We start from the raw sequence: 27,168 nt of genomic DNA on the forward strand, positions 1-27,168 counted from the left end.
AGTCCTCCTTTTCTTTTTACCTAGATTGCACCACTTGTATATTATAAAGCTGCCCCCATAGTTAGGGGAGAGTTAGAGTCTTGCTAACACTCACATAGCTCCGGAGCACATCTGCCATAGTAAGGGATAGCAAGGCTTAGCTAGTCAGGCACAGGAAGGGATCATCTCGCTGTTTCATGTTTGTACAGTGCCTAGTACAACAGGGCTGTAGTCTAAGCACTACAACAGTACAGACAATGAACAACAGAAGTTGTAGGTGGTGTTACAACAAAAGCAAATTGCCATTAAACAACATCTTAACGAATAAAGCCAGACAGAAAAATGTCAAGCCATCAGTGGACCACGCAGATATAAAATGCTTAGAATGCGCTTTTGAACGCCGTTACCCATCAAGAGACGAAGACAAAGGCACTGCACAAATATTGGATATAAAGGCAAAACTGCAAACATCGCCCTGTGCAAATCCTAGACTCTAACATTCTCAAACCCTCTTGACACAAGGCTAAGGGGAGCAGTAGGGGACCAAAAGCTCAGACACAATATGATCTAAATCTTTTTAAGCCAGTTTCTAGCCTGGATTAAAAAAAATTAACAAAAAATCCCCACCTCTATAAAACCCACCCTCTATTTCAGGCTCTATACTAGTAATGTCAGAACACCATGGTATTTACTCTAGGGTTGCAGGCTGTTTAGGCAAATAATTTATGCTTAACTAATACTTTCAACAATGTAGCACAAGTGAAGAAATAAGCACTTATTTCACACTGCCTGCAAGAAGCGCATCTGTGGTTCAACCTGTAAAAACATGGGGCAGTTTTAGAGTGCACAAACTTGTATGTGTTTATTTCTCAATCTGAAGGTTACTTTGATGCTCCTTTAAGCTTAAAATACCTCACTCCCTGTTCTTCTGCTGAGCCCTCACCTTGAAGATCTATTTCACATCGTCTCTGTCTAGAAATGGCCCCAGACCAAAATACCAAACCTAAACTCCCTGAAATTTGGGTGCAGATAAAGCAATTTCCCAGTGCTACCAGTCAACAGGAGGGATACATAAATCAACTATCATTCAGAAGGCTCTTCATCATGACCTTGCTAGCTGCATTGTCATTTTCTTTGACAATGTCTCTGTTTTTTGCCTCATGTTCACCAAGCCATGTTCACCAGCAGGAATGGTTATATTTTCATCTTGGATCAATTTGGGAACACCCTAACTTTTGAACATGGTGCTCACACAATGAAAAAGGAGAGAAGAGTTTCAAACAACTGTACTTTGCCTCAGTCTTCAATGGTCACTCAAGGACAGAACTGAAGGGATGTGCTGAGAGGAAACATGGTCCAAAGGCTAGGGAACTGGACCTCTGGAGACCTGTATGGCAGTCTTGTGTGTGAACCTGAGCAAGTGATTTTCCCTCTCTGTGCCTCTGTCCCTCTCCTCCGCCCTGTTCTGTTTTGTCTATTTAGATTGTAAGTTCCTCAGGGCAGGGACAGTCTCTTACTGAGTGTCTGAGCATCATGAAGCTACCATATACACACAAGTAATGACAACAACAACGATTCGTGTTAGTGAACGGCTTTAACAGAAACCTGCACAAGGACCGAAAAGGCCCAGGCTGCATACAAACAGAGAATCTTGATTCATGTTTAACCAGAAAGAAACCTATATTTAAACAATATTTGAACAGCCAAAATAGAAAATAAAATAAAAATCAACACAAAGGCTGAAATAATATCTGCATCCATATCGGCATTCCCATTTTTGCAAGAATATTAGGAGAAGGAGCTTTTGATTGTTAGCAAGCAGATCACTGGACCCAGATTGAAAATAATAAGAGCTGTGCCCACATGGTCACATGACAACATACCTGTGTATACCACTTTGCGCCTTACAGTTAGATTGACATGACCTTGCTTGGCAGCCTGTTGCATAAGCTGGACTACAAGCTGGTGAGATTTTCCGACAACAGGTGTTCCGTCCACACAGATCAGTTCATCTCCAGATCTCAGACGACCGTCGGCATCAGCAGCGCCCACTGGTACAATGTGACCAATGTAAATCTGATTAATTTAAAAACAGCGAGAGAGAGATAGAGATGTTGAATGAGCATGTTCCCAACAATCAGTTCGACAGCTGGAAATCACAGGAGAGCAGTAATGAGATTTGGAGCCTCCGTCTGAGTGTGACCCAAATCAACAGCATCCAAATGACAGTAACATGTGTCAGTTGTTCTGTACAGAGGCCTCTAGTAAGTAGTAACCGTCCAGGTGTTAGTAGACACCTGTCCACATCATGAAATCGTCAAAAAACTACTGGCATATTCCGTTTCTGCTGTTACTATTCCATAACTTTGTATCAGATCCCTCAACCTCTACAGATAATGCACTTTGAGAGACATGATTTAAAAAAAATGCTCTATAATACAATAGAAAGATGATTAATAGTATGGTCAGTGCTGCCAGGAAGGCCAAGAGGTGAACTGAGACTGAATTATCCTCTGACCTGTCCGTGAAGTCCTTGAGCCTGATTCCTCTCTCATGCACATCAATTTCAGTTTAGCCCTACTGAGTTCAGGGCATTTACTCTGGCATGAGAGAAAAATCATGCTCCATAAATGGGCAGACATGTGACAGGACAATATGTAGAAATTTATATTGCTGCTCAGTGAATAGACAGGAGCATTAGGTGCTCTTAGTCTGGCACCTTTCATGGGTACTAGATTTATGTTTAAGAGGCTCAGAGAATGTGTGTGTTTGCAGGTGCGGGAAGACTGCTCAAAGGTCAAATACAGCAATAAAAGAAGCTGTATTGGAAGATCTCTCTCGATCTAGGTGCATGGGGGTGGGTGGATAAATCTAGGGGTTTGGTTTGGCCTGAAATACAGATAAGGACCAACAGTGAAGTTCAGAGCTCCCCTCAAATTTTAGGGGTGTTTGGATGCGTGGTGTTAGCTTAGACCCATCTCTCATTTTAACAGAGATGCTGTTTGCATAGCACTGCATGCGTTTTTGCAGTGATTCTGGAAGGTAACACTGGTTAACATAAATCCACTTTTTAAAAAGCACTTACAGGTTCTCCAGGCTCATTTCCACCTAGAATCCTAAACCCAAAGCCCGTTTCCTTTCGCCATAGGAAGATATCCTGTTCTTGATAATCTGGAACTGAAGGAAAAGGAGGAAAGGAAATTATTGTTACTTCTAATAAGAAAAGCACAGATTTACATCCAAGTCCCCCCGAGACCTCTCAATTTTGTACTACTAGAAGTGATAAAACTTTGAGATACAAGATGCACTAACAGCCCAGTTGCGCCTTCCTCACTCTCAGCCATTAGCACCCTACTCCATACGCTGTCCCACTGACAGCTCATGTGGTCAGGTATAGCTCACCGTAAGGATGGCACAAGTGGGCTTTGCAAGGCAAAACAGATTGCAGTCGCTTTGCAATGATGAACTAAACAATGATCTACAGTACCTGCATCACCGTGAGACTTCGGATGAAAACAAACTCATTCCAAAAGAGTTCCCAAATCAATGCTCAAATTACATACCTATGGAACCTGATCCAACTTGTGGGACTTTCTCCCTCAGCCTCCTTCTCTTGGTTTGACTGCAGGAGGTGGTGATTAGGCCTGCTGTATTTATTAGCTGTGCTGCTCTGGCACTCGTGCTTTATAACGAGGCTCCTTGTTTGGGAACATCCAATCAGATGTTTCCAGAATTCAAGGTAGAACTAAACACGTTCATAGGTTTAATTTGTAAATTACTGCTAGGAATCTGAGGGCTTCTATTTTAATAGCAGGCAGCCAATTGTGAATCACTGTTTGCTTAGCATTGTGATATTAGAATTCATTAATATGACCACCAGTGATAAATCCCAAACTCTTTTACAAATCACTGGTAAATACACTTCTGTCACTGCTAAGCGACTGTCTACAATAGAGAATAACTCCATTAGCAACACGATACCATTGCTTTTGTTTTTGTAAGAGAAAAAAGAAACAAGAGGTCTGTACTATGACTTCTGCAGTCATAATTATCTTTTCTACAGCACAGTTTCTTACCTATTTGGTCTGCTGACAATGCTTTAAATAACTTTGGGTCAGATCCTCAGTTGGTGTACATCAGAAAAGTAAGGTAGCTGATTTACAGCAGCTTACAGATCTGACCCTCTATATGTAAAATGATATAAAACTGTAAACCAGACAAAGACAGGTGGAAATGCAGAAGAAGCCAACTATGACTACTCATTAGTATGGAACACCACCGACACTTTTACAATGAATATTATATACACTGAAGTGGTAACCTTGAAGTGCAATTGAACACAGATGCTTTATATTAAGTTATTCATGCTTTCTTCCTACTTTTTGATTTAAATGTGAAATTAATTGCTATCACTGAATGATATCAGAAGACAACTTCAGGTTCATTTAATATTTACTGGTTAGTAACTATAACATAGATGAATTTTGTAATATGCTCCCGCCAATTTATAATATTATTCCTTTATAGACCAACTGTAAAGAAATCACTTTCAATTTTCCTCTTTTGAGCTATTCAACTTTACTGCTACAAAAATGATTCTTTTTGTTAACAGTCTATAAGTATATCTAATACAAAAATTAATTGTATAAATACATACATATATGCAGGATGCACGTTTATAATCATACTAAAGTGGGATTCAATATCTAAGAGGAGGGGAACCGTTTGTTGTCTTCATTTAGGGCCGTGGCCGAAGCCTCTTGAAGTCAATGAGAATCTTTTCCTTGGCTTCAGTAGGGTTTGGGTTGGGCCCTCACTGCATTTTATGCTGTCTGTGTCTGTTGTACAAAAAGGGTTGGTTCTAATCAAATGGTGCTTTTTTGCTTAGGCTTCAGATTACCTATAATATTATCTTTCAAAGACTCAACAATAAATTTAAAATGTAATATGAATACAGAGACTGGAAGAGTGGAAATGAAATGAATAGGTGAACATAAGTCAGACGTGTGATTTGACATTTCCATTCACACCATTTTACAGCCAATGATTTCTACACCTTCTTTTTACACAATAGCGTCTCATTTTAGCAGCTTTGTGGTTATAAATTAAGCTTTAGACCTGTATGTATCATCTCACTTTAAACTATAACCTAATTTTCCTGTAAATATAATTACAGGATAATAAAGCTAAAAACATGCTGGAAGTCAGTAATTTTGATTAGTTAAGAATAGCTGGCTGAAGGCTATTTGCTCTATGAAGGACATTCTGTATAACAACAGAATTTAGACGATAAATTAATTGGTGTTCGTCACTGTCTTTGTTAATCCAGGCATGAAAAACACAGACACATACGAAAGGTTCTCTCCAATGTTTCTCAAGCTTTTTGGCAGAGACTGGCCAAGCCAATTAGAGTGCACACCCTGCCTGTCAGAAACAAAATGGCTTCCACAGAGATCTTCAACATGGGCCCATTTTCTCAGCATCTCTTAACATGTTCACATTTATTCACCTACAGTGTCACCAACTGTTGCCTTATGTTCCTCGTTCAGATACAGTCTACTCTATTAATGGCCAGCACGGGTAATGCAAGGCTAGGTTTTAACTAGAGCTCCACATCAGAGCAGTGAAATATTGAGTCTAAAACTGAAGTGTATCTAGCACATTTCCGTAATGTACTCAATGTGACAGATCTTAAAAGACCAAAGGAAGATGAACCACCACCAGCACCCCCCCCCCACACACACACACAGACGATGGATACAAAAGAAACAGAACTCCTTTTACAGCTTTTGGCATCAGCTTGCCAATTAGATTTCTTATTGGCATAGTCCAGACTGCTAACAAAAAACTGCCCACCTCAATGGCTTAATATACTTAATGTATGACTTTAACACACAGCACAACTGTGTTTTGGAGAACTAACCCCAGTCCTCTCCTTACGGTTTAGGAGAAACCATTTTCCTTACAAATTAAAACAAAACCAAATGCTTCATTGGGCCTTTGACTCTCTTAAATTTTAACAATGAGGACCTGGGGGGTGCATTTGTGAGGCTTCTGTCTCACAGTCCTGCCTTCATTCCCCAGTGTGTTTCTAAAGTAATGACCTTAGCATTAGCTCAGATGGCTAAAGTCTCCTTTTAAGGGCAACCATTTTGAGTAACACTGAAAAAGTTGTAAAAAGAGTTGTGTAGGGATTATGAGAAGGAATTGAACCAGCAGTTTAGAGTGACTCCATTCTGCCAACGAGACACAGCAGGGTAGGTGTATGGAGTATGACCAGAGAGTGTGTGGTTTTAACACAAATATCTAAGATCTGCTGCTTGCCAATGGAGAGCTAAGCCATCGCCTCCCTTGGTGATGAGTTGTTCCCAATCACAGAGTAGCAAGAACACCAAACAAGAAGAAAGACAAGACAGAAATAAAGTTCTCAGCTCATTCTTACATTCTCCAAAATTCGTAGAATTGATTTCTCTCTCTCTCTCACCCTTGCTCAGTCCAGTTGCAGGCGAAGGTGACATAGCTGCAATATTAATTTTACAATTTTGCAAAGCTTAATGTATCCCCTTTCCTGTTAAATTCATTTTAATTTACTTTTGACTGATATGGATTCAGTTAGGCTTTCACATATATTATTGCAAAGGTCATAGCTGCTATGGATTAAAGCAGAACCTGCTGGTCTATTGAATTTGATATATCTGAATGCTAATTTTTGTCACAATGTACACATCTGTCTGGAAATACTTTAAAAACAGATTTTTACAGAACACCTTTACAGCTCACGTAACACAACGTCCACTGTCATGAGACAGCTACTGGAGTCAATTTCTACAGGATATAAATCTCATCTCCAGCATTAGAAAAGACTATAAACATATGAAAATGAACACTGAAAACATTTTCATACACTGGTGCTTTATTAGAGTTCCTTTTAATTAAGTGTTACTCTGTAAGCTCTCACCTCTGTCCTTTCACTTTGGGTAAAAATCTATTATCCATTGCAACAACAACTTAAATAAAATGATGGACATGCAAATACACCTGGCAGAATCCGTTTACTGTGCATAAGTCGCTGGATCATCTAGGAGTCAACACCCTTAGTAATGATAATGTACTTGGCTAGCCACAAAAGTTTTAAGGCCCTGATTCAGCAAGGTGACTTAAGCATATACCTAACTTTCACTACGTAAATAGGGACTATTCCAGTGTTGAAAACTACTGTGATTTGATGCAAATCTCATGATACTTTATATTCTTCTTAAATCCCCAGAGGCTGAAACAAGTGATGATATTATAATCTCAAAGTTTTTTTCCATTAATTTTCTAGAGCTCCTGGTGAAGGAAAATAGCTTGAAAACATGACGTGGGTGCTTCCTCAAACCAGAAGACAGACAAAAAGAACCCCAAAGAGACTGTTTATTTTAAAAAAACAAAACCCAAAACACTTGTGACTTTAGAACGCTTGGGGTTGGCAATAACACTGCTACTTATGACAGGTTTCAGAGTAACAGCCGTGTCAGTCTGTATTCGCAAAAAGAAAAGGAGTACTTGTGGCACCTTAGAGACTAACCAATTTATTTGAGCATGAGCTTTCGTGAGCTACAGCTCACTTCATCGGATGCATACCATACTTATGTGTTTAAAGTCAGTCAAGTGCTTCAGTACCTTGCTTATCAAGGGACTACGTTTGTGACAGATGACCATTAGCAAAGTGCACCCATGAATCAGCTTTGTAAATAGGTTTGCTCTGCAGCCGTTTCTGTTCATACGGCATGCTGTAAATATTAAGATCCTTTTAAACAAGACATTCTCTAAGGGTATGGGCACATCTGTGTGTCCAAGAGTATGAATGTAACTGTTTGTTTCATATTAATATAATGACAGAGAACATAGCCCTACAGAAGGCCCTTTTACTAGACTACTGTCTTTAAAGCCAGTCTGATCAGAAGAGAGTTGGCAATTTCCTGAGTGTATTGTTTTATAGCGGGGGAGGTGTAACATTGGATGTTATTGTGCTAATATTTTTTTATTCTATTTAATTGTTGGTGAGTGAATGCTTCTTACTGTGTCAGCTTTGTTGTTTCTTTTTAATCAGATTTCGAAAAAAAACAATACATTATCTGCCTGAAAACAAAATGCAAATACTAAAGATAAGCAGAATATTTTAAAAGCTTTAAAATTATTCTATAGTGTTCTGCTTTATTTTTAATTAAATGTTTAAGCCCTTCAAAGAGATTCATTAACACATCTGCAATTTAGATTAATTCATTTTGTCACTGCTGTTTTGACAGATGGCCATATGTAGGATATGGTATTTTGCAAAGCAATCAGGCCACATGAGAAAAATGTGACAACAGATTGTGCTAATCTTCAAGGAAGTTTAATAATAAATTGAAATATAAAAAGCATATTATAAAAATATATTTTCAATAAAAGGGCATAAGATGTTAGAATTGTGACACTGATAACCCTTCAATTATTCCTCCTTCCATTGAGTGCTCTCTACCCACATAATGTCTGGATCTTGGAAAGGATCCATTTTTCAAACTCAAGGTACATTCTCCCCTCGGACACACACACAACTCCCATTAGCAGTAATGAGTTTTAATCATAAAGGAGATCATGCTGCTAAAACTTAGTGGAAGTTAAGTGGTAAATTATTACAACCACTAAACGATCTGGTTTCAGGATTTACTCCTTCACTCTCCATTCTTTAAGGGCTTGATCCTCCAAAGTGCCCTGTCTTCAGGCCATGATGCAAAGAAGCACTTAAGCTCAGCCTTAAACTCAAACATGAACAGCCTATGAACAGCCCCATTGGCTTTAGTATCTGAAGTTAAGCTTTGTTGAATCGGGAGCAGAGCACTCATCACCCATATCCAGTGTCAGTGAGAGTAAAGTGGGCTTCACATAAGAACATTAATTCATATATGTATTAAATAGAGTCGCAATTCCCACTCCAGCGGGTCCAAGGAACTAATTAAGATTCTTAGGTGAATGCTGTCACCTTGGACTGACTGGATTATTTTATGTATATAACAGAGTATTTCTATGGCTCTCCTTATCATGGTATCAGAGTGCCTCATGAAGCCATTGAGATGGGTGCTTGTGACAGACAGAAGAGCTTAAGCACGGAAGCTGGAAGGGCATGATGCGGGGACAGGAGGCCGCATGTACAGAAAGCACTCTCAGAAAGAAGAAAGGGGAAAGAGAGAGAATTCTAGAACGAACAAGGAGGTAACCTCAGAAACCAGCCAATGGAGAGAGTTGAGGAATGGCCTCTGAAAGGCCTGTGTTGTCCCCTCCTGTTACACAGATGGAAGAACAAAACTGGGAAATACCCTGGCCTTGTTGGAATGAGTGAATGAATGAGGGTAGAATTCCTTGCATCCACTTGCAGGTGGACAGGGAGGGTCTTACCCTGCTCAGCCTCAGATTTCAACCTAGAGATCCAGGCAGGTGTTAATGCTGCTGAGCTAATAACAATGACTAATTAGTATGAGCTACTCAGTTAATTACAAATGATCTAAATAGCTGCAGGGGGTCAAAGACAATGACAGCACAGTTCCCAATGCAGCCAGGCTGCAGGGAGAAGAGGGGAGCCAATGCAGTCAGGTGGAGGGCTAGTGTCCCTACAGGGTGGCTTCTACCTCTGCAGTTCTGGCAGGGTGGCCCCGAAGGACTGGAAAACCATCTTACCCCTCCTTCCTAATGATCTCTTGAATACTCATTGAGATAATTTCAATCACCTAGGGCCCCATTGTTCAAGTGGGCCAAGAAGAGGGCTCTCTGGCTCAAGGAAAGAACCAGGCCTGCAGAGCCAAAAAAAGTATGTCAAATCCTTAGAAGGGAAAGAGAGAAAGACAGAGAAGCACAAACTCATGAGACACATTGCTGAGGCATCGAATCCAGAGAGACACTTCTGCACCCAAGAAACCTGTCACTCATGATTTGTTTTTTGGGTTTTTTTTTCATGCCATAAGATTTAAAAATGATTCAATTGGTTGGAAAAACCAACGAACTGCTGTACGTTCTGGGGTAATGTATCTTTGTATAAATATTTTGTCCGTATAATCTTACATTTTGCATGCTATGAAGTTTTTGTGCAAGAAGATCATCCTTTACGTAAATAAAAACAAAATCTAGAATGTGCTCCTTTAGCACAAACTATTTCAAGCTCTCTTGTCCCTAATTAAAAGAATAATATTGTCTGAAAGTATGCCTAATATGCTTCAAATATTGTTCTGAGACTTTTTAGAGGTTCTTCTCTCTAAGGCATTGTGATTAAAACAAGGCAAACGTTTATTTTCATTGCAGAGAAGGAACCGATTGAAACCAATTTTATACTCTTGGAGTGGAGTCAAACTCTGCTCAACTGTTAGCCGAGTGCATGTATTAATAATTAAAATAAATGCACTTACTGCATGCATTTGGTGTCGTCTATTTTAGGGTAGTATATGCTGGTAAAGACAGAATGGCTCAGCAGGGTTCCCGGCCACCAAGAGTGAGATGGAAATGCATTTCACCTGAGTTTTGGCAAACCAATTTTTTTTTCACTGACTTTAGCTCCCTTTTATAGTAACTGTTGACCTGTGACCCCTGACCTGATCCTACCAAGGTTATAAGACAAGCTTACTCGTGTGTGTGTGTTTGTGTGTGTGTTTAATTTGCTCTGAGTGATGCTAATATAGTTGAAATGCAAACAGGAAAACATACCAAAAAAAAATTAACATTAAGACAGGGTTGGCATCAGGCTGAGGCCTAGTAGGTATAGGTTTGTTAGCACAGAAGGCATAAAGTCTTAAGCATAATTACGTGACCTATGGCAAAAGCAGTAAAAGTTTTTGTCATAAACAAGTTAATCAGAGGAAACGAAACAATGAAATCTTAATGGAATTTGGTGGGGGGGGGGGGGGGGGGGGCTTTGAGCAACATGTACCCGTGTGGCTAACCAGGTTGAGGCATTGGAATTATTCACAAATGTATTGATACAAATAGCTATGTCAATAATCAGACCACCAGTTACGATTCCCTGGAAGGCCCCATACAGGCAAAGGACAAAGGCTTAATTACATATGGTAACAGATATGTTAATGTTTAAAGAAAGGGGGTATCAAAATTGATGCATGTATGTTTTCTGGTAGCTTCATCGGAATGACATAATAGCCAAAACTGTCACTGTCCCTGACACTGATGGTGACCGCCACTGACTGACCTACCCTGTCTCTGTTTTCATGTCCATGATGTTGTGCATATGTCAACTCTGTGGATTGCTTTGCACTTTACTTCTAGTTAATGCTCTGTATTTTTCATTTGTGGATGGTTTGGGTTCTTGATTAAGATTTTTAGGTCTCTGTGTATACCCAACCAATCTCAAACTCAACGTGAATAAAATGTTCTTAAGTAGCCATTAGAATGATAAACCTGTTATTTATAAAACAGTAATTTGAATTTGTCTAAGCTACATAACCAAGCAGCATTCACTTGCTATGAGAACTTTGAGATATTTTCAGAGGCAGTTGGGCAACTAACTCTGCTTCACGTCTTTGAAAGTCTCCTTAATGCCTGATTTGAAAATAAGTTAAAAAAGGGATGAAAAGAAGGACCTCAATATTTAAAATATTTTACTGGGTTTTGAACAGTGTTATGGTCTAAACCCACTTATCAGAGGCAATCAAAACTCATTCTTCATCCAAGACAAAATTGATTCTTTGTTAACATGAACTAGAAATAATTTGCTGATCTTCGCAGCTTTTTCCCAGAACTTCATTTACATGTATCAATTTAACCAACTGAAAGCCCAATATTTTCAATAACAATTTAAGAGATTCAATTCCTATAGATGAAAATCATAAAGAGTGGCTGCCAGAACTGTAGTCTTAACAACCACACCTGTTCAATACTCACGTCGGCTTTCATACATGCTCCTGGACTGGGCCCAGATTTTGAATGGATCTGGCTTTTTCTGTCCAGAGTTGTCCGGCTGCTCCCCAGCTGGTGCTTCAGTGGCAGGGTAGTCGGGAAGCACCTGAGTGGTATGGATGGGTGAAGCAGTGTGCGTGCTACGGTGGCTAGAGACGCTATGCTGGGAACTGTTTTGGCTGTCTTTCCTTTCAAGTGGTTGCTGAACGTAAGAAAGCAAGTGCGAAGAGAAAGAACAGAAGGTTATTGGTCTCTGAGTGGGTGTTTTCCATCATTCTCCCTCCCCCCCCCCCCCTTCTTTGATCACTGTTTCTGTGTGCATACAAATAAATATATACATCACATTTTGGTGGCCATCATTTCCAGTTAATGCTGAGTGCAGAAAATTTCCCCAAGACACACTTTGACAGACAGACTGGCAGAAGTAGTATGTAAAATGGAAAAAAATTAATCACAAAAAACATTCATCCTTCTGTGTCTCACCACAAAACAAATCAAAATTTCATTATAGGATACTAGTTTCAATGTCTTTTTTTTCCTCTATGCTAAACTACAAACATCTGTATTCAGATATCTTTAAGAGTTTAACATAAACCCACAAAAGCAAGGACAAAAAATCTTGGCAATCAGACTGAAAAGCCATTCTTAACTGCTACTGGATGTAGGCATTTCAGACCTTGATATGCAAAATCACATCTCATTCACAGATCTTTGCAATCCTCAAGTCATAATGAGTTGGTTGGGAACAGAGTTCAAGGAAATTAAGATGCAAGACTTGAACCTCATAGCATTCATTAGATCCTTAACATTACCGAAAAATATTTACTTGCTATTTGATTTCCTTGTTTTAAGCAAGTATATTAAAACAAAGAAAAATGTTTCTACTTACATTCAAGGCTTATTCTACACAGCATGTCAAAAAGACCTGTCTTGTCAATATCTAGCTACACTGAGTATGTTGTTCTTAACTCACATTCACATAATTGGCTGCAATAATGTATGCAAATAAACAAGAGTCACATTTGCACTGCAAGAATTCATGCTACTAAAAATGTTTCTGAAGAGTTACCAAGAATGGGCAGTAAATATGTTTAAAACAATGCTCACTGTAGTCTCTTGTTTCCACATTACAAAAGGGCCTTGTTGCTATTAATTGATTGGCAAATCTCACATTAAAAAGTGAAGCCAATTTTCACTTTTAATTCTGTGAAAGGTTAATTCCTATTTATGTTTAATTTCTATGAAAGGTTTCACCAGAGAGATCAAAGACCAAAAGGCATGGGAACTGAGCTATTTTCTCTTCTAGAAGTGCAACTTTAAAGCACATTGGTGCACCAATGTAGGAAACATGCAATGCCATTGTCTGTCTTGTATGCTTCTTTTATATCTAACCAGACTCCTTCAATTTCTAATGCTATTTGTCTGGTTTCTTTTCTGGGCACCAAGGGCCTGATCTAAAGCCCACTGAAGTCAGTAGAAAGACCCACACTGGCTTTGGATCAGACTAGTGCTTCATGTGTAATGAAAGAGGTGCTGGGGCTCAAATAATTTTTTTATGTTCATAACTGACGCAGCGAGCCCAGAGGTGCTGCGGCTCTGAACTGCCAGGGCTCTGAACTGCCAGGCCCGGAGGTGCCGGGGCTCAGCTCAGGCACAAATTAGGCACTGGATCAGACCCTATAAATTCACTGTACAAAGCAAAACAAAGACATGCTTTCAGTGCTCCCCCAACATGCACAGCATACACATGTCTGTAAAGAACCACCCAAATTACACCGATACTGTCCAGGGTGTGGGACCATCATAGTGTCATTATTTGAAACACAGCAGCGCACAGAGTCCCTAAGCAAGATCAAGGCCTCCTGGCTTTCCGTGGTATACAGATACACAGGGATCGGATTTGCTGGGGCCCCGCGGCTGAAGCCAAAGCTCGAGCCCCACTGCCTGGGACCAAAACGCAAGGGCTTCGGCCCTGGGTGACGGGGCTCAGGTTTTGGCCCCTCTGCCTGGGGCAGTGCGGCTCGGGCAGGCTCAGGCTTCGGTCCCCCTTCCTGGGGTCATGGAGTCAGTTTTGTTTTCAGAAGGGGGGGGAGGTCGCGGTGCAATGAAGTTTGAGAACCCCGGCTTTCACTGATGCCTCCACTCACTTGAATGTTAAATAAACTGTGTTCTTTAAAGTCATTTTCAACTAAGCAGGTCTGCTGTGATTTGCTCAGCAACCAGGTTTCAAACACAAATACCCTAACCGATTTTAAACATTTTTTCCTTTTCCTACGTGGCGAAAGAAGCTAATTCACATACAGCCTTACTTACCTACAAAATCCCAGGTTTTAAAGTAAGCCATTTTAAGACAGAGCTCTGCAAACAGCCTCTGAGCTGTGGATGATCACCCCTTAAATAACAGTTTTACAACTAAAAATGTCATTTTTGCAGCATGTTTTTTTTTTGGTTGCTGTTGTTTTATTTTGTGGCAAATAATTAAACAACAAGAGCACCTTGTGAGCTCTGTATCCCAGGTTTCAAGCCAGTGTGACTGAATATAGTTGATTTAGAGAACCTTGATCATAGGGACTACAATAGAAAATCGCATTCAAGCCTTAGGTAACACTTGTAAACACCAGAACAAGGCACTAATATCATCTCCCTGGATAATAATCTTTTCTTTAGACAAGGAAGTTAAAAAAAATAAATCTCATTTAGATTATATGAGAAATGTAAACAATTTAAAACTAGCATTAAGTTCTAGAGTTCGAATCTGTATTTTGGATCTAACTGAAACTTTCTGTATATCCTAGGCAAAATAAGCAAGCAAGCAAAAAAACAAAAACAACCCCTTCTTCCCCCTCCAACCCTTCATGAAGCTGGAGTTACTGCTGTAAAGGTACACAAATTGTGTAAGAAGGAAAAGTCCTTCTGCAACAACAAAACAACTTTAGAAAGCTAGGAATCTCTACGTTCAGGGTGCTCTTTAAAATAAAACAGAAATAAAAAGTATGGAAATGCACAATTATGATCACAACCTCAACCTGACTCAAAAAGGTGACGCTGTTGCCAAAAAAAAGCAAATGCAATTTTGGGTTGCACTCGGAGAGGCACAGAATGCAATTCACAGGATGCAATAGTACTGCTCTACTCCAAGCTGGTTAGGCCTCGGCTGGAGCACTGTGTCCAATTTTGGTCATCAATATATAGAAAGGATGTAGAGAAACTAGAAAGCATACAGAGCTGAGCAACAAGTATGATCAAAGGGATAGAATGCAAGCCATATGAGCAAAGTCCAAAGGAACTGGGTATGTTTAGTTCGGAAAAGAGGAGATGGGGGCGGGGGGGACACACATGATAGTTGTCTTCAAATACTTGAAAGGCTGTCATAAAGAATATGGAGAAAAGTTGTTCTCGCTTGCCACAGAGGGCAGGACAAGAGAAAATGGGTTCAAATTACAGCATCGCAGATTTAGATTAAATCTCAGGGAAAACTTGGTAACTGTAAGTACAAAGACGTACAGACAGCAGGACAATGGAACAAGCTGCCTAGGGAAGTCACGGAAGCACCTTCACTGGAGGGTTTTCAAAAAGAGGCTGGATCGTCATCTTCCTTGGATGGTTTAGACACAACAAATTCTGCATCTTGGCAGGGGATTAGACTTGATGACCCTGGCGGTTCCTTCTAACCCTGTGGTTCTATGATTCTAAAAGTGACCTCACTATGACTGATTATTCTGGACAAGTTTCCGAATGCCCATGGGTGTTCAAATCTAAGAGGATCAGATTGCTGAGAGGCAGTGTAGACAAGAGGTTGCTACACCAAGGGTATGAACTTGATCATCATTAGACAACTGATGTGCAAAACACAGAGTTTGGAGGGAAACGTCTAGGTCAAACATAAACCCCAAATTTATGTAACACCAGAATTCCTTACCCACATAGGTGAAGTGAAGTAAGTGGACTCAACATTCTCACAGCCTGTAAATATCCCTAGGCCTTTATCATGACTTTCTTCACCCAAATAGATCCCAGTTACAGTTACAATCAGATTTTCCCCTCCCGATGTTTGCAGTATAAGTGCTGCAAATGCCTTTGACTGTACTGTTTTTACTTAGACCACCGGTAAAATGAATAACAAGAAGTTACTTAATTTCCCAGAGTAGTGACTAGAGAGTAGGCAGAGCCATTCTGAATATGGCTTCTTGTAGTTATACACATGCCTGAATTCTGGGCTCATTTTTCAGCCTTCTGCAATACCATTTCCAGCCACAATCACTCTCTTTCCCATGAAGCTCAGGGTCGAGCCAGCCTTCAATGAGGCTGCAATGTTAATACAGTGCTAGTTACCTGAGGAAGCTCATGTGTTGATACAGTACACTGCACCTTCCCTTGCAAAAGGCTGTGCGATGATTAACGGAAGTAGAGGAAAACTATACATTCAAGGGAGTTTGTAGCAATTATACTGCAAAACCAGGGTGAGGAAATAGGATTGTAAGTATCTCACAGAGTAGCGTTAAGCTGGAAGGTGTTAACTGCCACCAAACACAGGCCCTGATGTACTAAGCACCACTCCTTCAAGCGGAATGTGACTGCTGAAACAACAAGAAGCCACCGCCTAAGGCAGCAGCTACGTGGCAAGGCCGGGACCAGCAGACTGCGAGCGAAGTGGAGGCGAACATGGCCCTGAGAGCAGCAACCCCCAGCTCTTCCCCATGGCCACCCCCCACACTCCACCCCTTCCCACCCCCATCCTGCCTCTTCCCACCCCCGCTCCATCTCATTCCGCACCTTCCCCCAAGCACGCCCCACCGTACCTCCTGCACGCCGCGGAACAGCTGATCATGGCGGGCAGGAGGCACGGGGGGAGGGGGGTGCTGATTGGAGGGGTCGCCGGTAGGCGGGAGGTGCTGGGGGGAGGGGAAGGAGCTAATTGGAGGGGGGGCACCAGCCCCGGTGCCTATGCCTGACAGAGAGAGAGAGAGCAAAGGTAGAGCCCTTTGGGCACAGGACTTGCTGGAAAAGCAGGCTTGGTAACGGTGAGCATGGAAACAGCCTGATAATGTTTTTTCCTACTGTGTTCAGGGAAACAGGACTTCGTGGACATACTTTGTAAACAAACGAGACTTTGCCAAAGAAACACCTAACTCATATCATCCACTTCTCCTCCTAACAGAAAGAGGCCGGCCAGCCCCTAAATACTGGCTAGCTGCTTGGGCCAGAAGGGAGCACTCGTTTGTGGGGAGAGGTTGTGAACATGAACAATTTTAAGGCTGGGAAATTCAAAAGAGCTCAGCTACTATTTAGGCACCTAATAATGGTAACACTTTCAAAAGAGCTCAGTGCCCAGAATGCTTAGCTGCCCTGGGGACAGATCATATATTTCGGTGCCTAGACTGGAACTGAAGTCTCTCTGGAAAATCTGGCCCCAGTTGAAGAGCTGCCTAGAATGATCCTTTCTCCCATGTGGGACATTTTGATACAAACCAAAAAATGTTAGCTCTCATCAAAGTTTTCTAATAAAATGTTTATTTTTCAGCCAAAAAAATCAAGAACCCCCAAACAGAAAAATGTAAGCCCCACACTGACAAAAACTGAAATAGTTTCATATTTTTGGCTGAAAATGTTTACTTTTGGGTGCTTGGATGAAAAATCAAAAAATTGGCAAAGAAAGCAAACATTTTCTGTGAATATTTTCGTTTACTCCAACACCCAATATTCTGCTGAAATATAGTTTTTACTGGAAACTTCAATTCGCCCTAGAGCAGTGCACTTTAAATCTGGCACCCAGCATTTTTACAACTTTGGCCCTTCAAGCTCAGCTGAAAAGCTCTCGCTCTAAAAGGCAAATAAACACAAAATATTCCAGAATCGCCGTACATGAAAAGAATACAGATATAGATGGTTAGATATTACACAGCCATATATTCTAAAATAAAATCATTCAAAGTCACTTCCTCCTTCCTTTACCTACCAAGACCTATGTCCCCTCCTCTCCCCTCCCCTCTCCCTCTGCCTCCTCCCCCCCCCCCTTGCTACAGCTAGTAATATTAGTTCATCTAAAGGAGTGTAAGGAAGTCATCTCCCTCCTGTGTTGTGGTCTTAGGGCATGGCTACACTTGCAGATGTAGAGCGCTTCTATGTGCCTTGCTAGTGTGGACGGGAGTGAGCTAGGACGCCCGGGGCTGCTTTAATGCGCTCTAACTCGCACGTGTAGCCAAGCCCTTAGTCATTACATTAGCTGCTACAGCAGAGAATCACAGCACCTTGAACTCAGGTTACAACACATCAGGTGAGACTTAAAACTAATAATGAGATATGAAAAGCCTTCCAGTGCGCCTTCAGAAATGCATTTGTGCTTTTCTCTGTCTGCAAGCGTATTCTCTTGGAGCCAAATCCTGCAGACACTGCATGTGCAATACCAATGGTCCTGGCCACAGCAAAACTCCCAGGGCCCTACAAATTTCTCTATCAATACTGAGTCTGGCAAAGTTAGGCAGATATGGCAGGATGGGAGTAGGTTAATAGAACCAGCTGCAAAGCCAGGGCATGTCTGAGAAGGAAGCAGGCACTGGGCACTAGCTAGCTGGGAGGGGGGGGGAGGGGGAATGTATCTGGGATTGGAGAGGGGCTTCATTAGGCTGCAGAGAAGGAAGGGATGAGCAGTGAGCTGGGTGAAGGAGGAACAGGAGGGGATTGAAGATCTGAACTTGAGTTTACTCTGTAATGCAGTACAGAAAACAGAATGTGGCCTTGGTTTAAGATCCGTCTACCAACATAAGGGCTGACTGCATGTGGGTTATTTAAGAGCAGCTAACTTATTAATCAAGAAGTAAATTTTGTTTCCAAGGCCTCTTGGAGAACAGTGAAGGTGAAGACGATGACAGGGGCTACATGAATACTATGCCGCATGTTACACAGGTGCAGCGACAATAGCTCACATAGTGGTACCTGGGAAAAAGACTTTGGGCCTTGGCATCTGTACCACGAGGCTGTGATGTTTGCATCACCACACTGCCCCGGCAACCGCTAGGTGTGCCAAAGAGTCAAGCCCTGAAAATCTTGCAGGGCAGTTTCAAGGCAGAATCTCAGGCAAGTCCCCTCCCTCCCACCCCAGTTGTGGAATGGTCTGTGTCGACTGGAATGGCTGGGACTCAATGTCAATGCAGTTATATTCTGAAACCATTCCTCCTCCACCCCCACATCACACAATTCAACACAGAACCTGTATTTAATTAACTATAAAAAGGACGTTAAAGGAAGTTATATTAAAAATAAAAGTAAAATATTGATAATTTTTTCATCCTTTTCACTTAGACTAAAAGAGATTGTATTCTATGGGCTGGTCACTCTGCTCCTTTTCCTTTAAGGAGTGTGACTGTTCGACTTCCATGTACTCTAAAATAGCTGCCACGATGTATCAATATAAGATAGTATTATCCACTAATTGCTGGTGCAAACACTCCGTTTTATATCTAAGCAGAGGAGGAAGGCTGTTTTTATTGGATTCTTCCTTTTCGGATGGAACAGCACTGCCTGGGGGTGTGGTGAAAAATATCAAAGGGCTATGCAGAAAGGTAAGAGAGCTTTCAGGAGTGTAACATGCAAGGAATCTAGTTGCTTTTAGTGAAGGAAATGGTTTCTCTGCAAGCAAAGCCCATGGGGGGAAAAGAAAAAAAAACCCTACAGCTGGGGGCTGGTAAATTCACTAAAGACTCCAGAACTACACCTGTTTGTAAACAGTCTCTTTGTTCATATAGAGAAGATTATCCCTACATGGATTTAGGTGTCTCACAGATTTAAAATGCTTCTAATGAATCATTGTTCACTTGGCAGGTGTTTAACACAGCATCAGATTAATAAGGAGATGATGTTACATTTCCTGATTCTGTGAGGGCACCTGTTTTTAAAAATCAAAGTTCATTCATCATATGACAGTTTAATGAATAAAGGTTATAAATGTCTTATATCAATTCAACTATTCCTTCTCTGACAGGGGAAAAAATGCAGCAGCAAAAAATAATCTGCTTGGCGTGTACATATTTTACACACTTGTTTCTATTTTGCCAAAGGCTGAATTAATCATTGACTATGACAGAAGTAAACGCATACGGTCTGACATTTCTGTGATTTGAGTGAGAGCACAAACTGCACTTCTCCCTCTCAACATTAATGCAAACTGACAATGGTATAGGCCTGAAGTCATGTGACTTTAATCAGCACTGCTCTAAGCCATCAGAATCACATTAATTATTTCAGGGCTATCTTTTGGGATGAACAGAGAACTCGCATTAAAAGCAGGAGATTCTGCTCATCTTCTTAACAAACCTTTTACCGAGCTTTACAGAAAGGTGGACTGTTAGCAGCTGCAGCTATCGGCACCCACAACAGACCGTCAGTGAACTTTCACAGGGTCTTATAGTATTTCAAAGACCTCACTCTTGGGACTTTCCCAACGCTATTGGGAAATAAGCCTACCTTCTTCACTACCCCTTCAAATAAATGGAAACTTTCACCTTGTAAATATCTCATTTCGTGGAGAATATTCAATCCTTTCCCAGACTCATAAACATCACGTTATTTTTGTTCCACTATACTAGGAGCTGAGCATTAATGAGACTTTAGACCGTAGCTTCTAAGCAATTAGCTAACACTTCAACCAGGTAACAGTTCTACAGGGAAACAAGATTAGAAAGGACAGGGAAATAGTGATTTTTTTCTTCTCTTGCCCCCCCCCCTTTTTTTTAAATAAAGGATCCCACACCTGCAGTACAATGCTGCTAAAGCCAAGCTAAACAACAAAAGATGCCCTACACAACAACTGAGATATTTCCAGTGCTGGGGCAGCTAACAGTATCCGCTGGAAACTGTAAATATGCATGATTTGTCTTTCTGTAAATATACATGCTTTAATATTTCATAAAATCATTCAGCAGCTGGTGCATGAGAAAGATCAGGGAGTAAATGCAAAAGGTTGGAATCTATGGACACCACTGATAGGAATTGTTCGCTGGAAAGAAGGTGGAGTGTCCCATCTTTCAAAAAGGAAACAATGGCTTGGGGGGGGGGGGGGAGAAGGGAGGGAGGGAGGTAAGGGAGGAAGAGCTCCCTCAGCGGGGAAGAGAATCAGTAAACCTCTAGCCTTTTTTGCCAACAAGCTCCCTTTCTGTTCTGAATTCTCCTCTCAATTCACCATGCAGCACAAGCTGTGCAAGGCAATCCGTGTTGGAACAGACAGACAACTTAAAACAATCAACACCCCACATGAAAAAAAAATCAATCAATCAATCAATCAGATCAAAACCACCAGCCCCCTCACACAAAACAGACAAACAAAAACAGCAGGTGAGAAGGTACTTACCGACTTTGGGCTCTTCTTTGGGACTGGCAATCCTGAAAAAAGGCAACAATGAAAAAATAAACATTAGCATATAAATGTTACTTTCCTTAAAAAAAAATCCCTAGGTGTATCATCTGAATGTAGACATCTGCAGAGTTATGTCAGATTTTGTTCTGGCATTGGAGTTACCAGTCTGTTCATATCGAATCAAAGAGGAGGGAGAGAGAGAGAGAGATCTGCATTAGCTATGCTGACTTGTGCTGCAGCAGCCTGGAGGCTGGGGAAAGAAATTCACAGACCTCAGCGGCCTGGGAAATTGAACACTTGGACAGAATCTCAAATGCTCCCCTGGATTAAGAGAGACTTAGCTTACAATTAAGCCAAGGATATTTCCTTTTGACGCGATCGGCTTGTCAATTTTATCGGACCAATCAGAACCACAGAAGAGTAACAGGTTGATTTTTTAAAAAGTGTCTCTCTAGAAATAGATTTTTAAAAGCAAATTTGTATTGGCTTTAGATGAGAGGCTCAGGCTGGCAAAGCAAAACAAAAGCACAAAGAGGGATAATCTTTATCCCTAAAAGGGATCATTTACAAATATGGATATTACTGACAAAACACACAAGTTTTCTTCAAGTCCACTCTAGATACGTAACTATAAATATGATCAATTTCAGATTGCTGTAACTTGAAAATAAAATGCTAAGAATGTCTTGACTCTGATATGCACGTAGTGGGCTGAGGTGAAAGGTTTAGGTAGTTCGGGATGATGGGAATTTTTGGGGATGATCAATGATCATGATCAAAATGCAAAGAAAGAAAAAATTTAAAAGCACGCAGTAGCAGAGAGAAGGGTGATTTTGCCCACTGAAGCCAGCTCCTTAATTGGTATGATGAGCTCATAGACCTGGGAGATCCCAAGATGGATTTTTGCTGACTTCCTCTATCAGTGGCGTAATGGCCTATGGCAATGAGGTGTAAACTTGTTGGACATGACCTACGATATAGGAAAAGCTATTCTGAGCACACAGATTAAAGAAAAAAAATAAACTATTTTCAATAAAAAAAAAAAAAGGGTTCTTGCCTCAAACCTTTTTCCTTATGTGGCATTCCAGAAAAAATAAACATAAAAACGAAACACAGATTACACTGCACATTAAGTGCTCAGTAATTCGGACATTCAAAATCTGCTTTCATCTTTAGGATGCGATTTATGTGGCACTTATGCAGCATTATGTTTCCTACTTTATACACTTTGTTTGCACTAAAAACCATTCTCCTGTCTAACTTTTATACAGGAAGTAAAACAAGTTATGCAACTGAAATATGAATGGTTATAGCAAGAAGCTCATCTTACGGTAATTTGTAAGATATCATCTATAAATATGGAATATCTACAATTACAAATGATAAACAGTACCCGCTTACGGCCTGCTGTCAGACTTGTATGTAAATAAGACTGCATAAGACAAAATGCTGTTGTTTCATTTTAAATTAATTGTTTTCAACGATTGGGGAGTACTAGTGCTCTAGACATTATCCTGTTTGGTGCATTATCAGCAAATAACTAAGACCCTCTAGGGCAGTGATTGATTGTGGGGTAGTGGAATATCAAAACTGTTTATACGAAACAAATAAGATTGCAGCTTTGTTTTAAGCAGACATTGCCTGCATTCATGTAACACAATCAAAGAATAAAGCACCAACCAACAGTTTTCATGACAAGTCACATTTGTAACAGGCAGTTTATCACATATTACAGTATATATTTGCATTCTTTGCAAGCGACACTCTTTCTGATTAAATGGATCCATCACCCCCCCACCGAGTTGGCACTCTAGTTGTTAGCAATCCAGTTGTTAGATCCAGAGTTAGCAATCCAGTTGTTCTCGAAAAGTTAAAACTGTAGATGCAACTGAGCTGTAGGTTCAAAGTGAACTCGATATTTAGTTTATTGCACCAGGGTCATTACATGTTAAAATGTAATAAATATGAACTTCTGAACGAGCCTTTCCTTTAAAATTTGTCATTAATTGCAGCTGCTACAATCCAAAAAGATCGAAAATGGCTGAAAAATGATGGAAAAATACACACAAGGCCATTGTTTGACAGGCCCTCCAAAGGCTCATGAATCTTACTGTGTCACTGCTCTGTGCCAGACTTTGCTACAGAGCAAACAATAATTGACTTCTTACCAAAACAAGCAACTGTACATGTTCAAAACACATCAGTAACTTTTGTTGGGACAAAATGAGGGGATAACTTGTGTTAATACTTTGCTGTAAAAATGTATTTATTGTAAATCAAAACCTAATTTAAAATCAGAGTTTCTGCTGTTGTGGGCCAAACTTGGAGATAATAGACCCCAGTTTCTAATATGCATTCCCAGCTGAAGGAAAGGATACAGTATAGAGCAATAAGACACATCATCTGCAAGCAGAGACAACTCCTACGGGGGCTGTTACTGGTGAGAACACACTCATTGAGGGGAAAACTAAAGGCACTAAGTAATGGGCGGCATAACTTTTGGCCAGTTGCCACTGCTCATCAAAATTCAGGATGGTAAGGACCAAAGGTGCTACTGGCTGGTTTATGTAAAAATGGTGATAGTCTCCAACCCCTAGCAGATATACATCTGCCTCTGAAACACACAGAATCATAGAATATCAGGGTTGGAAGGGACCCCAGAAGGTCATCTAGTCCAACCCTCTGCTCAAAGCAGGACCAATCCCCAACTAAACCATCCCAGCCAGGGCTTTGTGAAGCCTGACCTTAAAAACTTCAAAGGAAGGAGGTTCCACCACCTCCCGAGGTAACGCATTCCAGTGTTTCACCACCCTCCTAGTGAAAAAGTTTCTCCTAATATCCAATCTAAACCTCCCGCACTAGAACTTGAGACCATTACTCCTTGTTCTGTCATCTGCTACCACTGAGAACAGTCTAGATCCATCCTTTTTGGAACCCCCTTTCAGGTAATTGAAAGCAGCCATCAAATCACCCCTCACTCTTCTCTTCTGCAGAATAAACAATCCCAGTTCTGTCAGCCTCTCCTCATAAGTCATGTGTTCCAGACCCCAATCATTTTTGTTGCCCTCCACTGGACGCTTTCCAATTTTTCCACATTCTTCTTGTAGTGTGGGGCCCAAAACAGGACACAGTACCCAGAGGAGGCCTCACCAATGTTGAATAGAGGGGAACGATCACATCCCTCGATCTGCTGACAATGCCCCTACTTATACATTCCAAAATGCCATTGGCCTTCTTGGCAACAAGAGCACACTGTTGACTCATATCCAGCTTCTCGTCCACTGTCACCCCTAGGTCCTTTTCTGCAGAACTGCTGCCAAGCCATTCGGTCCCTAGTCTGTAGCGGTGCATGGGATACTTCCGTCCTAAGTGCAGGACTCTGCACTTGTCCTTGTTGAACCTCATCAGATTTCTTTTGGCCCAATCCTCTAATTTGTCTAGGTTCCTCTGTATGCTATCCCTACCCCCCAGCGTATCCACCGCTCCTCCCAGTTGAGTGTCATCTGCAAACTTGCTGAGGGTGCAATCCACGCATTCCTCCCGATCAATAATGAAGATATTGAACAAAACCGGCCCCAGGACTGACCCTTGGGGCACTCTGCTTGATACCGGCTGCCAGCTAGACATGGAGCCATTGATCAATACCCATTGAGCCCGACGATCTAGCCAGCTTTCTATCTACCTTATAGTCCATTCATCCAGCCCATACTTCTTTAACTTGCTAGCAAGAATACTGTGGGAGACCGTATCAAAAGCTTTGCTAAAGTCAAGGAAAAACATGTCCACTGCTTTCCCCTCATCCACAGAGCCAGTTATCTTGTCATAGGAGGCAATTAGATTAGTCAGGCATAAATCCATGCTGACTATTCCTGATCACTTTCACACATCGCTAAAACTGGCATCTTGGTTGGAAATCCCAGCAGAGAGGACCAGGACTTAATGGGCACAAAGAATGAACAACCTGTTTCTCTCTACAGAGGTCATAGCAGGTCTGTACTGCCACTGCCTAGGTTGTACCAGCTCTGTGGTTAAATTTTGCAATTTCGGACCAGACTTTTAAAAGGTACTTAGGCCCCTCCGGAGATTTTCTAAAGCATCTAGGTGTCTAACTGCCATTGATTTCAAAGCCCACTAGACAACCAAATACCTTTTAAAATCTGTCCCTTGGGCAACGAGGCTGACATCTTTCACACACACTAAATTCACCTAAAATGTATTTAATTTAAAAAGACTCAATATACTATGAAAATCTTTTTGCGGAAAGCGCATTCCAATAGCAAAAGAGGGGCTGTTGCCCTCCGAGTTAGCGGTGGTTAAAACAAAACAGCACACCTGCGATGCACTCTCCATATGACCTAGGTAAGTGTTTCTCAACCTTTTTGATCCCAGGGACTGGCGTGCTGCTTTCCTAAAGTGTGTCAGGCAGATCTCAGGGACCGGTGCTGGTCCACAGCTCGGTTGTTGAGAAACACTGACCTCGAGCCCCTCCAATGGGCAAGAATCCTCATAGAGAATACTTACAAAGGCGACGCCAATTAAATCAATCAGAAAACACAAATTACTCCCCTCTAAAAAGCCAATGTAATTAAGCAAGTGCTTAAAGACAAAATACCAGTGGTCGCTGCGCAATCTTGAAATACAAAAAGGGATTATATTCTAAATTCACAGAGTCGCCAAGAATGGGTACATACAAGGTTAGTAAAAAACTAACCAAATGCAGGGATCTAAATTAAGTCAGTTATCAGTGAGATTATCACAGTTATCTTAATAACAAGCTCTCATTTTCTTCCCCAGAACTCCCTAAAGCTCTATATACAGCTGGCCACAGCCATCTGCTAGACTATATTTTGGAACATAGGGGAAAATGTAAATTGCTCAGCAAGTTTTGTACCACAATTTCACTATTTCAATGGCTTTCTATCTAGAGCAACCTTCCGATAATACACTGTGAAGGAGGCGTTGTAACTCATGGATTAGCCACAGAGTTTTAATTTAATATTAGCTGGTATGTTTATTCTGTTTTAAAACTGCATCATTTTAAATGTCTTTCTGGTAAATTTCAAATCTAGAAAGCACTGATAAAAAGAGTTATGCGAGCCACACAAAACCTGGATACACTGTGTGACATCAACCCCAAATTCTGCTGTTTCTAGTATATAAAGTATCCAAATTCCAAATATCAATGTTTACTAAACATATTTAAAATGCTAGGATTAGCTATGTACACACACTGCAGTCTGGCAGGGTTCTGGTGTCCCCTGAAACATAATAGACAATGAGGAGCACTAGAGAGCTCACAAACTATTTAAAGGGACACTACCAAATTCCTGTATATTACTACCTCTGGGGGAATTTTGTGCCACTGTGCGTGCACAGAATTCACGTTCCCCACAGATTTCTTTGTTTCCCTGCAGAGAAATGGCTTTTTGACAGGGAAGCAAAGGGAAGCTGCAAGAGCAATCACACACCACACTCTAGCTGCGCAGGTACATTTTTTCAGGCACCCAGGGCAGACGACGGAGAGGTGGGACACCCCAGCCTGTGGCTCCTACACTGAACTGGCATCAGCTGCTAATCCTGGCTGGGCTGGAGGCAGGAGAGGACGAGACTGCCTCTTCTCCTGCAAAGAGTGGCTGGGGCTGTGTCCGACCCACTCCCAGAAACCTCCCGCAGCTGTAGGAAGCTCAGCATCCTCCCCTACTTCCTGCCCCCATTGTTCCTCAGCTGCGGGCAGAGAGGTCACTGTACAGGGAGCAGCTCCCCCATCTGCCCAACCCACATGCATCTGGACCTCCCATACCCAGACACCCACAACAAGCCTCACCCCATACACCCAGAACCCCCCTAGTCCTCCATACCCGAACCCTACCCCACTGAATCTCAACCCCTGCATCGGAGCCTCCCGGCACCCAGAGCCCCCC

The 27,168-nt window shown here is 41.4% G+C and overlaps 1 protein-coding gene across 30 annotated transcripts in view; it reads right to left on the minus strand.

Moving 5' to 3' along the window:
• The window catches only part of MAGI1 (membrane associated guanylate kinase, WW and PDZ domain containing 1), a 486,586-nt gene that overhangs the window by 24,405 nt on the left and 435,013 nt on the right, over positions 1-27,168 (minus strand). For 21 of the 30 annotated variants that reach the window (XM_048856812.2, XM_048856808.2, XM_048856818.2 and 18 more), the window contains 5 exons: positions 21,242-21,273; positions 11,884-12,100; positions 6,422-6,499; positions 3,065-3,156; positions 1,863-2,055 (listed from right to left, as the gene is read on the minus strand). In XM_048856812.2, the coding sequence (XP_048712769.2) occupies positions 1,863-2,055; positions 3,065-3,156; positions 6,422-6,499; positions 11,884-12,100; positions 21,242-21,273 (612 nt within the window). The remainder of the gene's footprint in view (positions 1-1,862; positions 2,056-3,064; positions 3,157-6,421; positions 6,500-11,883; positions 12,101-21,241; positions 21,274-27,168) is intronic. The other 9 variants (XM_048856831.2, XM_048856834.2, XM_048856832.2 and 6 more) reach the window with 1 other exon arrangement.

Source organism: Caretta caretta, chromosome 7 (assembly GCF_965140235.1).
Source record: "Caretta caretta isolate rCarCar2 chromosome 7, rCarCar1.hap1, whole genome shotgun sequence".
Classification (NCBI taxonomy): domain Eukaryota; kingdom Metazoa; phylum Chordata; order Testudines; family Cheloniidae; genus Caretta; species Caretta caretta.